Raw genomic sequence first — 14,809 nt, forward strand, 5'->3', positions numbered from 1 at the left:
GCGGAGTCAAGGAGGCCGTTTACGTGAAAAGGGAAAGACCATCTCTGAATGGAGGAGGGGCCTAAGGGTACATCTGTCACCATCTTCCAATGCTGTGATTGCAGCCATTCCCCAACTCTCTGTGAATGGGACTCATGGTTGTTGATCAATGGTCATGAGAATTTGCATAATTAAGATCAATGAACTGACCTCCCAGCCCATTGTTCCTTCAGTGGGCTGGTTTCAGTCATTATGTAAATGTGCTGATTATAAGATTGAAACCTGCAGTCAGCTGAGACTGAAGACGTCACCTGATGATGACGAAACGTTTCCCACTGAAAACGTCCAGATGAACAGAATCAGCTTTTGGAGATTTTCTTACCTGGATGACTGAGCGTGCATCAAGATGTCTATGAAATACTTACCTGAACACCGTGATGTCACCTGTTGGTTGGTTATGTGCGCTTATGAAGCTATGAACATTTTCATGATCTTAGCTATTTTTAAACCAGATGTCGTATCAAACTTTGAAAATCATCGGCTCGTGATTTGTGAATGAAAAGTCAAGAACCAATAAGCATAGACTGGTTTCACCTGCTCTAAAGGGAATCATAACTTACACACTGAACATCACTTCGTTTTCAGCATGACCTGAAACTGGCGAATGAGACCATAACCTCGACATGAAAGTGTTTAGTGTGGTCACAAACCCTGAGAGCCGGTGTTTGTTTCCCATAGAGCTGAAACAGAGGAGCTGCTGGCTATGACACACTGACACTTCTGTGGCTTCACCCTTTCTAACCTGTTATTAATGTTTGCCTTGGCTTTGTTGTCTTCTGATAGGCCACCACACACTGGGTCCCAGCCAACCAGAACCTATTATTACAAGGACTTCTTCCCACCCCTTAGTCCCAGAGCAAACAGGACCCATGCTAACGCGTAGCGCCTCCTGTCGAGAGCCGTCTATGACCAATATGAAGAGAGCCAGTGCTGAAGTGGAGGTGATAAGTCCGTCCAGTCCGTTAGGCAACCGTGACAACATGATGACCTTCAGCAGCAGCACACTGCCAAGGTAGCTGTTTTTTAATGAGTCCATAGTCATAGTTGCACTTTGGAATATCTAGTTTTTTATTGTTTTAGTTGAAAAGATATCATGTTTATTTTATCCATTTTTTTCAGTAATTTTTTCCAGCAAGTAAAATTGTCTGTTTTAGAGATTCTGGAAAGTAAGGAGTTGCAGACCAAGACGAGCTGTCTGCAGGGTCCATGATCTTTGGATCGTTATAAACCGTGGAATAATGGCAATGATTAGGAAACCTGATGTAGTTTCATGTTGAGGGAGTGTTGATGGGCAATATGAGGCTGATGGGTCATTGTCACCACCTCGACAACGTTCGGGGGGGTGGGTGTCATGGACACCTACGTTTGTGAGCGTAGGTGTCCATGACTTCAACGTCACAGGTCACGAATTCTTGTCAATGTGATAACTTGAAAACAAGAACACGTAGCAAATTGATACCATGTTGTCTAGAAGGCTGAGGGAAGCACTGGTGGTCGCCAGTATTTTTGAATTCCACTTTATACAATCATGTGCCAGGTGGAGGTTTTTAATAAGTAAAGTAAAATGTTATTTATATAGCACCTTTCAAGATAAAATCACAAAGTGCTTTACAGAGGCAGAAAACAGACATCAAAATCTAAAACAAAACAAAATCAACCAAAAGCGAGTTTAAACAGATACGTTTTTAACTGCTTTTTAAAAGACACGACTGAGTCCACAGATCTCAAACTCAAAGGGAGCGAGTTCCAGAGTCTGGGAGCCGCTGACGCTCTGTCACCTTTTGTTTTTAACCTTGTATGCTGGACAACCAGCAACCCCTGGTCACAAGACCTCAGGGACCTGCTGGGGTGATAAGAACCAAGAAGATCACTGATGTACGTTGGAGCTACAAAAATATTTGTGTTTGGGTCCATTTGAAGTTCAACGACTCTGATACTCAGAAAACGGCTGAGTATCGTTTCCAGGTCCTGAATGTTCAGAGGAAAAATGCAGAGTGGAAAGCTCTCATGCAAAGTTCCAGAGAGACATTCGGGACTGCAATCTCCTCTGCTTCACCGAGACATGGCTGAACCCAGCGGTGCCGGACCACGCCATCCAGCCGGCCGAGTTCTTCTCGGTTCACCGCATGGACAGGACACGGGACTCGGGGAAGTCAAGGGGAGGCGGCGTGTGTTTAATGGTGAACAACAACTGGTGCAACAGTGCGAACGTTGTTCCTCTCACACGCTCCTGCACACCAAATCTGGAACTACTGTCCATCATGTGTCGTCCTTTTTATCTACCTCGGGAATTTACATCGGTCATTGTAAGTGCCGTTTATATTCCACCACAAGCGGACACGGTCACCGCCTTATGCGAGCTGCATGAGGCACTCACACAGCACCAGACACAACACCGGGACGCTGCGCTTATTGTGACGGGGGACTTTAATAGCGCCAACCTCAAACGCGCAGCGCCGAACTTTTATCAACACATCACCTGCCCCACCAGGGGTGAAAGGACACTGGACCACTGCTACACTACGGTCAAGGACGGCTACAAGGCACAATCCCGCCCTCCGTTTGGCAAATCTGATCACGCCGCCATCTTCCTCATGCCAAAATACAAACAAAGGCTGAAACAGGAAGTTCCGGTTCAGAGGAAGGTCGTGCGCTGGACGGATCAATCGGTGGCCGCGTTACAGGACGCACTCGATGACGCAGACTGGGGCATGTTCAGAAACAGCTCCGACGATGACGTCAACGTGTTTACGGAAGCGGTTGTGGGATTCATCGGGAAACTAGCGGATGATACCGTGGAGACAAAGACTATCACAACGTTTCCCAACCAGAAGCCGTGGGTGGATAAAACCATCCGCGACGCTCTGAGATCCCGCACCGCTGCCTACAACACGGGACTCACGACGGGGGACATGGACCCGTACAAAGCCGCGTCATATAACGTGCGGAGGGCGGTGAAAGAGGCGAAGCAGCGCTACGGGAGGAAACTAGAGTCACAACTCCAACAGAGTGACTCTAGGAGCCTGTGGCGGGGACTAAGGACAATAACGGACTATAAAGCACCAACAACCGGTATGACGAACGCGGCCGTGACTCTGGCAGACGAGCTGAACACTTTCTATGCTCGCTTCGAGGCTGCAGCTAAGGTCTCCAACAATGCTAGTGTTAGCGGCGCTAACGGCTGCAGACAGGAAGATACTGCCAGCACCGGAAACGTGCTCGTCATCTCCGAGCATGAAGTAAGGAGAGCCTTCAAGAGAGTGAACACCAGGAAAGCAGCAGGACCAGACGGCATCCCAGGTCGTATCCTAAGAGACTGCGCATACCAGCTAGCTCCTGTGTTCACTGAGATATTCAGCATCTCTTTATCTCAGTCGGTGATCCCCACATGCTTCAAAGAGTCCATCATTGTTCCTGTCCCGAAGAAACCCCACCCTGCTTCTCTCAATGACTATCGCCCTGTAGCCCTCACCTCAGTAGTGATGAAGTGCTTTGAACGCCTGGTCAGAGACTTCATCATTTCTTCACTACCAGACACACTGGACCCACTACAGTTCGCTTACCATCCAAATCGTTCCACAGACGATGCCATCTCTCATCTCCTCCACACATCACTCACTCACTTGGACACTAGAAGGGGGAATTATGTTAAAATGCTCTTCATAGACTACAGCTCTGCATTTAATACCATAATTCCCTCCACACTCACCACCAAGCTGGAGCATCTGGGACTCAGCTCATCTATGTGTCTGTGGATCTCCAACTTCCTAACTGGCAGACCACAGGCAGTAAGGATGGGCGGACATGTCTCAGCCTCCACCACTCTCAGCACTGGAGCCCCCCAGGGGTGTGTTCTGAGCCCCCTGCTGTACTCTTTGTACACATATGACTGTGTGGCCACTACCAGCTCCACCACCATCATCAAGTTTGCTGACGACACCGTCGTGGTGGGCCTGATCTCTGATAACAACGAGACGGCCTACCTGAAGGAGATTAGGAATCTGGAGAACTGGTGCCAGAGGAACAACCTCCTTCTAAACGTCAGTAAGACAAAGGAGCTGATAGTGGACTTCAGCACTAAGCAGGAGAGGAACTACCAGACCCCCGTCATCAACGAGTGCCCAGTGGAGAGAGTGGACAGCTTCAAATACCTCGGAGTTCACATCACGCAGGACCTGTCATGGTCCTGTCACATCAACACCGTGGTGAAAAAGGCCCGACAGCGTCTCTACCACCTCAGACGCTTGAGAGACTTCCAACTGCCCTCCAAGGTGCTCAGGAACTTTTACTCGTGCACCATAGAGAGCATCCTGACGGGAAACATCTTAACCTGGTTCGGGAACAGCACCATGCAGGACAGACGAGCTCTACAGAGGGTTGTGCGGTCAGCTGAGCGCACCATCCGCTCCGAGCTCCCTGACCTGCACTCAATCTACAGCAGGCGGTGCTGGACCAAGGCCAGGAAGATGGTGAAGGACCTCAGCCATCCCAACAACAGACTGTTCTCTCTGTTGAGGTCAGGAAAGCGATTCCGCTCCCTGAAGACCAACACAGAGAGACTGAGGAGGAGCTTCTTCCCGCAGGCGATACGGTCTCTCAATCACACCACCACACAGTACTGACCCACACATACAGTTCTTACACACACACTGGACTTTCTGGACATTGTTTTCACTTCATCACTTAAATCACTTTAAGCATATTTGCACTGCACAAGTCATAATGTGGATTGCACAACACTGGTCACTATATTCTTCATTTCCGGTTAATACTTGTACAGCTGCTGTTATTGTGTATATATTTATTTATATTTCTTCATACATTCTTATATAGTTCTATATTGTGTATTTTGTTGTACAGTTATTTTATTTTCAACTTTAATTTATATATTTTATCTTATTCTTCCCAGTTAAATTTACCCTTCATTCTAATTTGTGTTGTACAGTTATTTCATTTTTAACCTTAATTTATATTTTATTCCTTCCTAGTTAAATTTACCCTTTTTAATTTTTCATATTTATTTCCTATCTTATTCATAGCCTTTTCCTTTTTTGTTTTCTTTAGGTCACGAGCAGTTGTCCAAGCATTTCACTACATATCGTACTGTGTATGACTGTGTACGTGACAAATAAAATTTGAATAAAATTTGAATTTGAATTTGACTTAATGTAGGTCATTTATTCTGGCAACAGGATTTATATTAACTTTCTAATAAACTAATAAACAAGTATTCTGAACACATGTTTAATGCTGCTTTACAATTTGAAGATAGAGTATCATATACTGTTTAATGGTCTCGGTAGGCTACCTGGAAGATCATCGTTTTTCCCAAGCAAACAGTGGGAGGTTTGGGGAAGAACAAACATGGAAGCACTGCAACACCAGTTCTTTGTATTCAGCCCTCGTACATCAGTAATAATAGCCTGTTTTTCCATTCACACACTGCAGCTAGAGAGATGTGTTCAGAGAGATCTGTCTGATCTGTAGATGTGAGAAACCCAAATATCAAGTCGTTCATCCGGGTAACACTGAATCTAGAAGTAGGTGAACAGAATGGAAAATGTAAGTAAAAAACTGAATGCCAGTTTAATGCTGCCATTACTCTTTGCCTTTTCTGGATGTAGCGTTGGCGGTGGCTGTTAACAGGTTAACTGTGATGGAGCGGGACCTCTGCAGGGACGCCGTTGGTCGTAGAATAACAGAACTGCAGCGTGCAGTCATTGGCATTCACTGAGCATATGAACAGACTAGATTATGCTGTAGGAGTAAAACAGTAAGTTCTTGTTGTGTTTATAAGAGAAGACAAAGTGTGTTTTATGTGCAGATGAGTGAACAGTTCGTTCAGCCGTCGTCTTTATTAAGCAGTCTTAGCTCACAGAGTCCGCTGCCACTGAGTACACATTGAGACGTGAAATACCAGTACATACATACGTGTGTGTGTGTACACTTTTTGTTTGTTATTGTGTGAATGCATGTAGTTGGAATATTATTGGAAGTTTGGAAATACATTTGTATATTATTTTTTCTTTAATTTCCACAGTCGGCCTTGAGTGCCTTTGTTCCCACGGGCAGTGTGCAATGACAGAGACAGCAAAGGGATTTCAGAGGTGACAAAATTGTCTGTTGATGTGAGGAAGGAGCCTCACAGTTTGTGTGGTGACACTGAGAACAACTGGTTTGGAAACGACTTGGACAGAACCACTGTGGAGCAGGGACGATGATGCAAAACGGCTCTCTGATGGGGCGGTGTAGCTGTTTCACTTTATAGGTTTATACATGTACAAACAAGTATTTGAGTAACGTACTAATAGATGACGTCCCCAAGGTAACAAGAACAAACAAAACCTGGATCTAATGTTTGTGTCTGTAAAAACAAAGATCCCCTGAGGCACAGGATGTTTAAAGACAGACGGCTCAATGTGAAGCATCTTACAGGAAAAAAACACAAAAAGGCCATTTTTAGCCTTTATTGGACAGAGACGGTGTAGATGGACAGGGAGACAGACTCAAAGCCAACAGTGTTAGCAGAACAGTCCAAAGCAGCGCCTGAGTAGAGGTGGGAGATAACAAAGTACAAATACTTTGTTGCTGTACTTAAGTAGAATTGTCAGGTACATGTACTGGAGTATATATTTTTCTGCAAACGTTACTTTTACTCCCTATATTTAGGCAAAAATCTGTACTTTCCTTACATTTCTACACAGGCTTGTTGTGCAGTCTGTCATGATTAGGCTGTGTGGCAGGCAGGAGAGGACCCAAACGCAAAACTCACGGGGACGCGGGGAATAAACTCAGAAAGCACAGCTTTACTGCTGGAAAGACGGATCACGAGTAATACAAAACTAAACTGGGAAAAACTAAATATAAAGCTCACCAGGAAACACAGGGAGAGTCACACACAGCATGAGGGAGAACGCGACACTGAACCGAGGGAGACGTGGACATAAATGCACAGAGAGTAAACGAGGGAAGTGGGAGCACATCTGGAACACAGCTGACACAGATAATCGTAACGAGACAGGGCAGGAGTGAACACAACATGACGCACACTGACGAGAGACTGTCAAAGTAAAACAGGAAGTGCACAGAGGTTCAGACAGGAGGAGAGAGAGAGCACGGACATAACGGGCTGGGGAATAAAACACAAGGAGGGGAAACAAGGGTTCACAGATACACAGAGGGGCACACAGAGGGGAACCAAATAAGGAACATCTTAACAGAACCTAGGAACCAAGGCATGAATAAAGAACAAAATACAAAACACACGAAGACTAAGAATACCACGACAGTATCGCTTGCAGGGTTGATCTTCGGGGTTAAGGTGGTGCAGAAGGAGAAGCTGTGGCCTCGCACTTCAGACGAGTGTGTTATCTACTTCCTGAGCTAACTTCATTTAAAATGCCTTCGCTGAAAGCAGTCACAGAACAATTTGATGCCTTGCTCCTTTTTTGACAGCAACACTTGCTTGCTGCACAACAAAAAATCATTTGATTCTTTATGACTGCCATTTTTTCCTACTGACCTCAGAACAGCAAAAAGGCAGTCAAAACGCAGCAGAAGCACTGAGCCCTAGAAACAGAGCTGGTAAGAGTCACAGAGCGCCACAGAAACACAAGAGCCACATGTGCAACATGAAGAACAGCTGCATGCAGGCCATGGACCTCTGCATGCTCCCTGTTATGTGGCTCACGCTGCTGTTCTCCTCTCTGGATGTTCTGTCAGATACAGTGGAACCAGTAACCTCAGCATCCAGTACATCGTCCTACTGGGGAGACTGGGGCTGCCGCTGGACAGCGACATGAATGCCAGTGCCCAGGTTTCTGTCCTCTGAGTATCCATACAGTGCTGAATTATTATTTTTTTAATTTAAATTGTGATGCTGTGTTATATTAGAAATGTCCAGACTTTAAACAACACCATAACATGTTTGGAAATGTTCATGGGCACAAAGATAACAGAAGGCTGCTCTACCAGAACGCTAACTGGGCATTTGTGCTTTCAGTTTATGAATTTGACAGAACAATTATATTTACCAAAATCAATTAGTCATTTGTGAAGATCAAGCAAAGAAGATCATGAGCTCAGTGCTGTCACTCTTTTCTTTCTTCTCATAGTGCCTTTATCTTTCTTTTCAGATCCCACGGAGGTTCCTCGCTGGAGGAAGGCCGTATTCCACGGCGTCACGCTTCCATCCACGCCTCGATGGACTCAACCCGGTCCAAACAGCTGCTCAGCCAATGGAAGAACAAGAACGACAACAGGAAGCTGTCTCTGCAGGTGATAGACGGTATCAGGCCCGCCTCCTCTTCATCTCCTCAGAGGAACATGGAGCTGCGCTGCTCCTCTGAGCCGTCTGCCATGGGTCTGGAGGTGGAGCTCCGCGGTGGGACCCACCTGCCTATAGCCACAGGCCAGGAAGCTGAGCTGCGTGCTGGGGCGCACATCCCAGTTCAGTACATGAAACTAGCAGCTAGCTCTGTTCCTATGGCCAATCATAATCATCTGTCCCATAATGGGAGCACTGCAGTGACTGGTGGGGCCAGAGTATCTATCCAGTCCCGACCTGGATCCTCTCAGCTAGTTCATATCCCAGAGGAGGAAAATCCCACCAGCAAGGATCAGGAGAGTGAATCCGAGGACAGCATCATGGACGGGGGTGGGTCAGTGAGAGAAAAGTGGCTGAGAGTGACGGAGAAGACCACCATCCCTTGCAGGCCTCTCAGTGCTGGAGGACAGCCACGTCTCATGCAGGTTTGTAACTTCTTTGACTTCTTTCTTTAAACGTCAGAACCAGGACAGTGACGTGTAGCAGGGTAGAGCTGCATTAGTCCAGGCAGGAGATCACAAGCACCACAGACGCCTTCCTACAGGAATCTACAGGGACTCATTTGAACAGCAGTATGGTTGCTGTTGACTGACAGCTCTTAATGCCATCCTTTACTTGTAATATACGTTTGTCCAGGCTTCAGTTGATGTTACCTGGCAGGATACAGTGTGTGCTTCCTCCTCAGACCACAAGGGGAACGTTTGTCTGTTACAGTCTTCCAAACCATCAGCGTGTCTTTTAGACCCCATTCCCACAAAACTGCTCAAAGAAGTCCTGCCATTAATTAATTCTTCGATCTTAAATATGATCAACCTATCTCTAATAATCAGCTATGTACCACAGGCCTTCAAGCTGGCTGTAGTTAAACCTTTACTCAAAAAGCATCTCTAGACCCAGCAGTCTTAGCTAATTATAGGCCAATCTCCAACCTTCCTTTATATCAAACATCCTTGAAAGAGTAGTTGTCAAACAGCTAACAGATCATCTGCAGAGGTTTATTTGAAGAGTTTCAGTCAGGTTTCAGAGATCATCACAGCACAGAAACAGCTTTAGTGAAGGTTACAAATGATCTTCTTATGGCCTCTGACAGTGGACTCATCTCTGTGCTTGTCCTGCTAGACCTCAGTGCAGCGTTCGATACTGTCGACCATAATATCCTATTAGAGCGATTAGAACATGCTGTAGGTATTACAGGTACTGCGCTGCAGTGGCTTGTATCATATCTATCTAATAGACTCCAGTTTGTGCATGTAAATGGAGAGTCCTCTTCACACACTGAGGTTAATTATGGAGTTCCACAGGGTTCAGTGCTAGGACCAATTCTGTTTACATTATACATGCTTCCCTTAGGCAGCATCATTAGAAGACATAGCATACATTTACACTGCTATGCTGATGACACCCAGCTCTATCTGTCCATGAAGCCAGATAACACACACCAATGAGTTAAACTGCAGGAATGTCTTAAAGACATAAAGACCTGGATGGCCGCTAACTTTCTGCTTCTTAATTCAGATCAAACTGAGGTTATTGTACTCGGCCCTGAAAATCTTAGAAATATGGTATCTAACCAGATTCTTACTCTGGATGGCATTACCTTGGCCTCCAGTAACGCTGTGAGGAACCTTGGAGTCATTTTTGACCAGGACATGTCCTTCAATGCACATATTAAACAAATATGTAAGACTGCGTTCTTCCATTTGTGCAACATCTCTAAAGTTAGAAATATCCTGTCTCAGAGTGACGCTGAAAAACTAGTTCATGCATTTATTACTTCCAGGCTGGACGACTGTAATTCATTATTATCAGGAAGTCCTAAAAACTCCCTGAAAAGCCTTCAGCTGATCCAAAATGCTGCAGCAAGAGTCCTGACAGGGACTAGAAAGAGAGAGCAGATTTCTCCTGTTTTGGCTTCCTGTTAAATCCAGAATTCAAAATCCTGCTCCTCACATACAAGGTCTTAAATAATCAGGCCCCATCTTATCTTAATGACCTTGTAGTACCATATCACCCTATTAGAGCACTTCGCTCTCGCTCTGCAGGCCTACTTGTTGTTCCTAGAGTATTTAAAAGTAGAATGGGAGGCAGAGCCTTCAGTTTTCAGGCCCCTCTTCTGTGGAACCAGCTTCCAGTTTGGATTCAGGAGACAGACACTATCTCTACTTTCAAGATTAGGCTTCAAACTTTCCTTTTTGCTAAAGCATATAGTTAGGGCTGGACCAGGTGACCCTGAATCCTCCCTTAGTTATGCTGCAATAGGTGTAGGCTGCTGGGGATTCCCATGATGCACTGGGTGTTTCTTCTTCACTCACTATGTATTAACAGACCTCTCTGCATTGAATCATATCTGTTATTAACCTCTGTCTCTCTTCCACAGCATGTCTTTATCCTGTCTTCCTTCTCTCACCCCAACCGGTCACAGCAGATGGCCCCGCCCCTCCCTGAGCCTGGTTCTGCTGGAGGTTTCTTCCTGTTAAAAGGGAGTTTTTCCTTCCCACTGTCGCCAAAGTGCTGCTCATAGGGGGTCATATGATTGTTGGCTTTTCTCTGTATCTACTGTACACTATAAAGCGCCTTGAGGCGACTTGTGTTGTGAGATTGAATCTTCTGCAGATGATGCCTGGGGTGCCCTGAACCAGCCCCCATCCTGTATTAATGGCACACTTATTGTCTGGAGGCACACAGAGCTTCTCTGTGGAGAGCACAGAGAGTCTGTCACCTTTTCACCGTGTGCTTGCTCCAAGGGGAACTTTCTGTACACTGTAAGGTCTTCACCAAGGTTGGGCGAATATATCGACAACAGGCTGAGCCTTTCATTGGTTTTACACGAGCGATTTATTTATTTATTTGTCCATGAGTAAGTTTGCTAATAATGTTGGTTGAAGCCAAGAGAAGCAGTCAACAGAAAATATAATAGCGCTGTTTTAACGGCGCCCTCCTCAGACTGCGTCTAAATGCAGTGATTGAAAGAACGGCAGCAGCCTGCGTTCAGAAAAAAACAAAATCATTTGATTGAAATAAAAACCCAATAATGAGGGAAACAAAGACAAACTGGCTTCTTTTTCCACTATAACCCTGTTTATCTGTCTTACACACTCAAACAACAAATACAAAATTAAACAAAAAGTATCACACTCCACATGTTCACAGTCAGCATGCAGTACTCTGCATTTATTGGTTTCTTTGTGCTTGTGTGTTTGAATAACATTTGTGCTACATTCGAATGAATGATAACTACGACAACATGAGAAGATATAAAGAGAGTTCCATCAAAAACACTGGCCGTCATCTTTGACCAAACACACAGTTAATGTAGTTTCTTGTTTTCCAATAATCTTTAAACCTTCAGTTTGACACAATCCTGAGTTGTCTCATAAGGGAAACAAAAAGCTTCAGTTTGTAAAGCTGTCACATGGATTCCTCGTTGGTTTAAAAATAAAAAAGTAACAGTGCTTTATTACAGTGCTGGTGCGTTGCATCATGAGAGCCGCGGCTGCTGAGAAGCTGACACGGTCGTGCTTCTTAGACCTGTTTTCCAAGTGTGGAGAAGTTCACGTTACACTGCCTGTCTCTTATTTTCCAGGTCATAGCCTTATCTAAACAACAGGGTCTGCTTCACTCTCCTCGGTCAGAGGACGGTGGCAGCACTGTCAGTTGCACCGGATCCATTCGGTACCGAGCCCTGACAGACCAGGATCCATCTCCACCCGCTTCCACCACTGGAGCCGTGGGAGGAGGTCTGTACTTCTAATAGCGCAGATTCAGCCGACTGCTCATCAGTGAAACACAATGACTCGTAAATCATCCAAATTCTACTTTTAATTGAAAACAGTACAAGACAACATGTGACACTGAAACATTTTAAATGTAAACTCATTTGGATTTTGATCCCAGCAGCAGCTTTAAAAAACCTTTCCCTGCTTCCTTTAACCTCCCCAGGTCCTAGTTTGGAGACGCTGTGTGCAGTTTGGACCGTTTTTGATTTGATATTTAAAGTGTTTGTGCTCTTAAAAGCCTCTAAATGAAATCCCACAATGCATTTTGGGATTTGAGTTTTTTTGCTAAAAGAGTTTCCATTTGGGTCCAACCAAATTTAAAAGAAACAGGACATGTTTAGAGTGCTGATGAACCAAATCCTCAAGCTAGATGGGTTAAAGAGCAAAGGAAGAGAAGGTTATATTTATAAAAAATAAAATAAACAAGCTACAAAAAGAATAACACAGAATTAAGTACAGTATAATAATGATAAGCAGACTAAAACTGTGTGTAGTGCTGGCTCTGACCCTAACTGTGTAATGGCGTGACTTTAGGATCTGAATCCATGAATACGACAAGACTTCTTCGGTTGGCTGGTTTGAGACACACTTTGTTAGTTGGGGTGGGTTTAAAAATTAATTTAATCAAACGTGAAGCATAGTTTGGATCTTCTTTTGTTGCTGATTCAGTGAATTTTGGTCAGAGTGACGAAACCTGCAGCATCAGAGTCTGTGAGCTGTCGGCTTCCAGCCCCGACGGCGTGTCCGTGTTCGTGCCGTCGCTCTTTGTGTTCACGTCTTTCTGCAGACTCCGTTTACCTGCTCGTTAATCGTTTGGTGTTTGAGCTCTTTGGTGGTTGTTCACATAGTTTTGTGAGCTTTACACTGAAATTCTGCTGTTTCTGGCAAAATACATTCATATTGTAGCATATATTTATATTGGATTTTTACATGATTTAAAAATCGATATTGCATTATTCAAACTCAAATCAATTTGAATCGGGAAATAGTTTTGTTTTTAAACCCACTCCTGGAAATCAGTGACCATAGCCAGCCCTGTTGTTAGTAACTGGAGCTGGAACAAATGTGTAGTTCTCAGAATTGTTTCTTATTTCTCCGTCTAACAAAAGGAAACTTTGACACATCCCATCATTGGGCTGGTGCATCCCTGTGAGCACCTACAGTAACACATTTTGCTGTTCATACTTTTCTGGCTCGTACTTACATGCTTGTTGATGATTCAGTTCGCTGAATACTTGCTTGCTCTTCTAGGGGGAGGTTTGGAGAGAACTGGGAGTATCGTTCGTGTTGAAGCCCACCCAGAGTCCAGATCAAACAAACCAATAGTGAAACCTCCGAGCACTGATGGAAGCGGCTCGTGGCGATGGAGACCACCAGAACAAAGAGCTTCCCTTCGGCAGTCGGCTTTCAACCTCAATGACCTAAACAGACACACGGACAGCTGCGATTCGCTGAAGGACGGTGGATCGGTGGATGGGAGGAGGAGTGTCATGGGGACAGAAACAGAGAGCGATGGGGGTGGGGACGCAGGGGGCAGTGGAATGGGAGGAGGAGGAGGTGTCTACACCAGCCATCCACATGTTGTGCACCCGTTACATCCCTTACATCCAAATAATCCCAACAACTACCAGCACCTCAGTTTTAATCCTAACAATTCCAATAATCCCAGTTTTAACAACGCTCACGCTAACTTTAATCCTCCTTCTAACAACTCGAACATGCCGTTCACACCCACTGCCACCTTTGCTCCTCCCTTCCACCCCCACCCTCAAGCAGTCACCACTATCAGGGTTACACCAGTGGAGGCGACAGCTGCCAGCAGTGACGGCGGCTCGGACTGCCAGTCGGTTGCCTCATCCAGCCGTGAATCCACCTTGAGAAGGAAGAGCAGCAGCAACATGGTCCACGTCCAGGATCGAGGGCCTACCCCTGAATTCCACAACAACCACCGCCTTTGTGATGACGGCAACCGCCTTGACAACGAAAGCAGCAACCGCTTTCACGAAAACCTGCGAAGCTTTCAAGAGAACCCCATTCACCCCAACCATCCCAACAGGCAGCTGCAGGGAGTGTTTGGGCGTCCAAGCCCCACCCCTCCCCCTACTTTACCCCGCCCAATCCTGACTCACACTCCCCCGCCTACTTTTGGGCTGGCCTATAAAGAATAGCATGTTCAGTGTGAGTTATCCATCTATAACTACAATTATAAAAACAAGTAAACCATTCTAGACCAATGGGACGTTTCTGGAGATGATGTGAACAATCTGCTTACCACCTGCAGCCAATAGGACATGGTAAAAGACATTCACACGTTCTCAAATGACCAATCAGGCTACAGTAGATGGCCACTTTTGTCCAGCTTATTAAATTCTGTTAGCAGTAGGTTAGAGATCGACTTGGGTTCACAGGCCATAGACGTCGAGTCATGACTGCTCCCAGTTTGCTCCTGGTCAACATACAAGGAGTCGGTTGGACTGAGTTTGAGTCAACATTTCTTCTTATTTTACTACATATTTACATATTTTTATCACGTATCGCTACACTTGCTTCGTAGGCACAAAGATAAGAGGCTTAAATAAACTGCTGGTCTACGCTGGTATTATTACCCTGCCAGTGAGGACAGATTCACACTAATGACTCGCTTTTCTCTGGCTACAAAGCTCAGCTA

The 14,809-nt window shown here is 45.3% G+C and overlaps 1 protein-coding gene across 1 annotated transcript in view; it reads left to right on the forward strand.

The window, feature by feature from the left end:
• LOC113010990 (phospholipid phosphatase-related protein type 4-like) overlaps nucleotides 1-14,375 on the forward strand; it is a 69,732-nt gene extending 55,357 nt beyond the window's left edge. Inside the window, exons 8-11 of the mRNA XM_026150342.1 lie at nucleotides 823-1,051; nucleotides 8,175-8,790; nucleotides 11,949-12,102; nucleotides 13,393-14,375. Coding sequence (XP_026006127.1) covers nucleotides 823-1,051; nucleotides 8,175-8,790; nucleotides 11,949-12,102; nucleotides 13,393-14,309 — 1,916 coding nt within the window. The 3' untranslated portion in view covers nucleotides 14,310-14,375. The remainder of the gene's footprint in view (nucleotides 1-822; nucleotides 1,052-8,174; nucleotides 8,791-11,948; nucleotides 12,103-13,392) is intronic.
• The last annotated feature ends 434 nt before the right edge of the window (nucleotides 14,376-14,809 follow it).

This window comes from Astatotilapia calliptera, chromosome 18 (genome assembly GCF_900246225.1).
Source record: "Astatotilapia calliptera chromosome 18, fAstCal1.2, whole genome shotgun sequence".
Taxonomy (NCBI): domain Eukaryota; kingdom Metazoa; phylum Chordata; class Actinopteri; order Cichliformes; family Cichlidae; genus Astatotilapia; species Astatotilapia calliptera.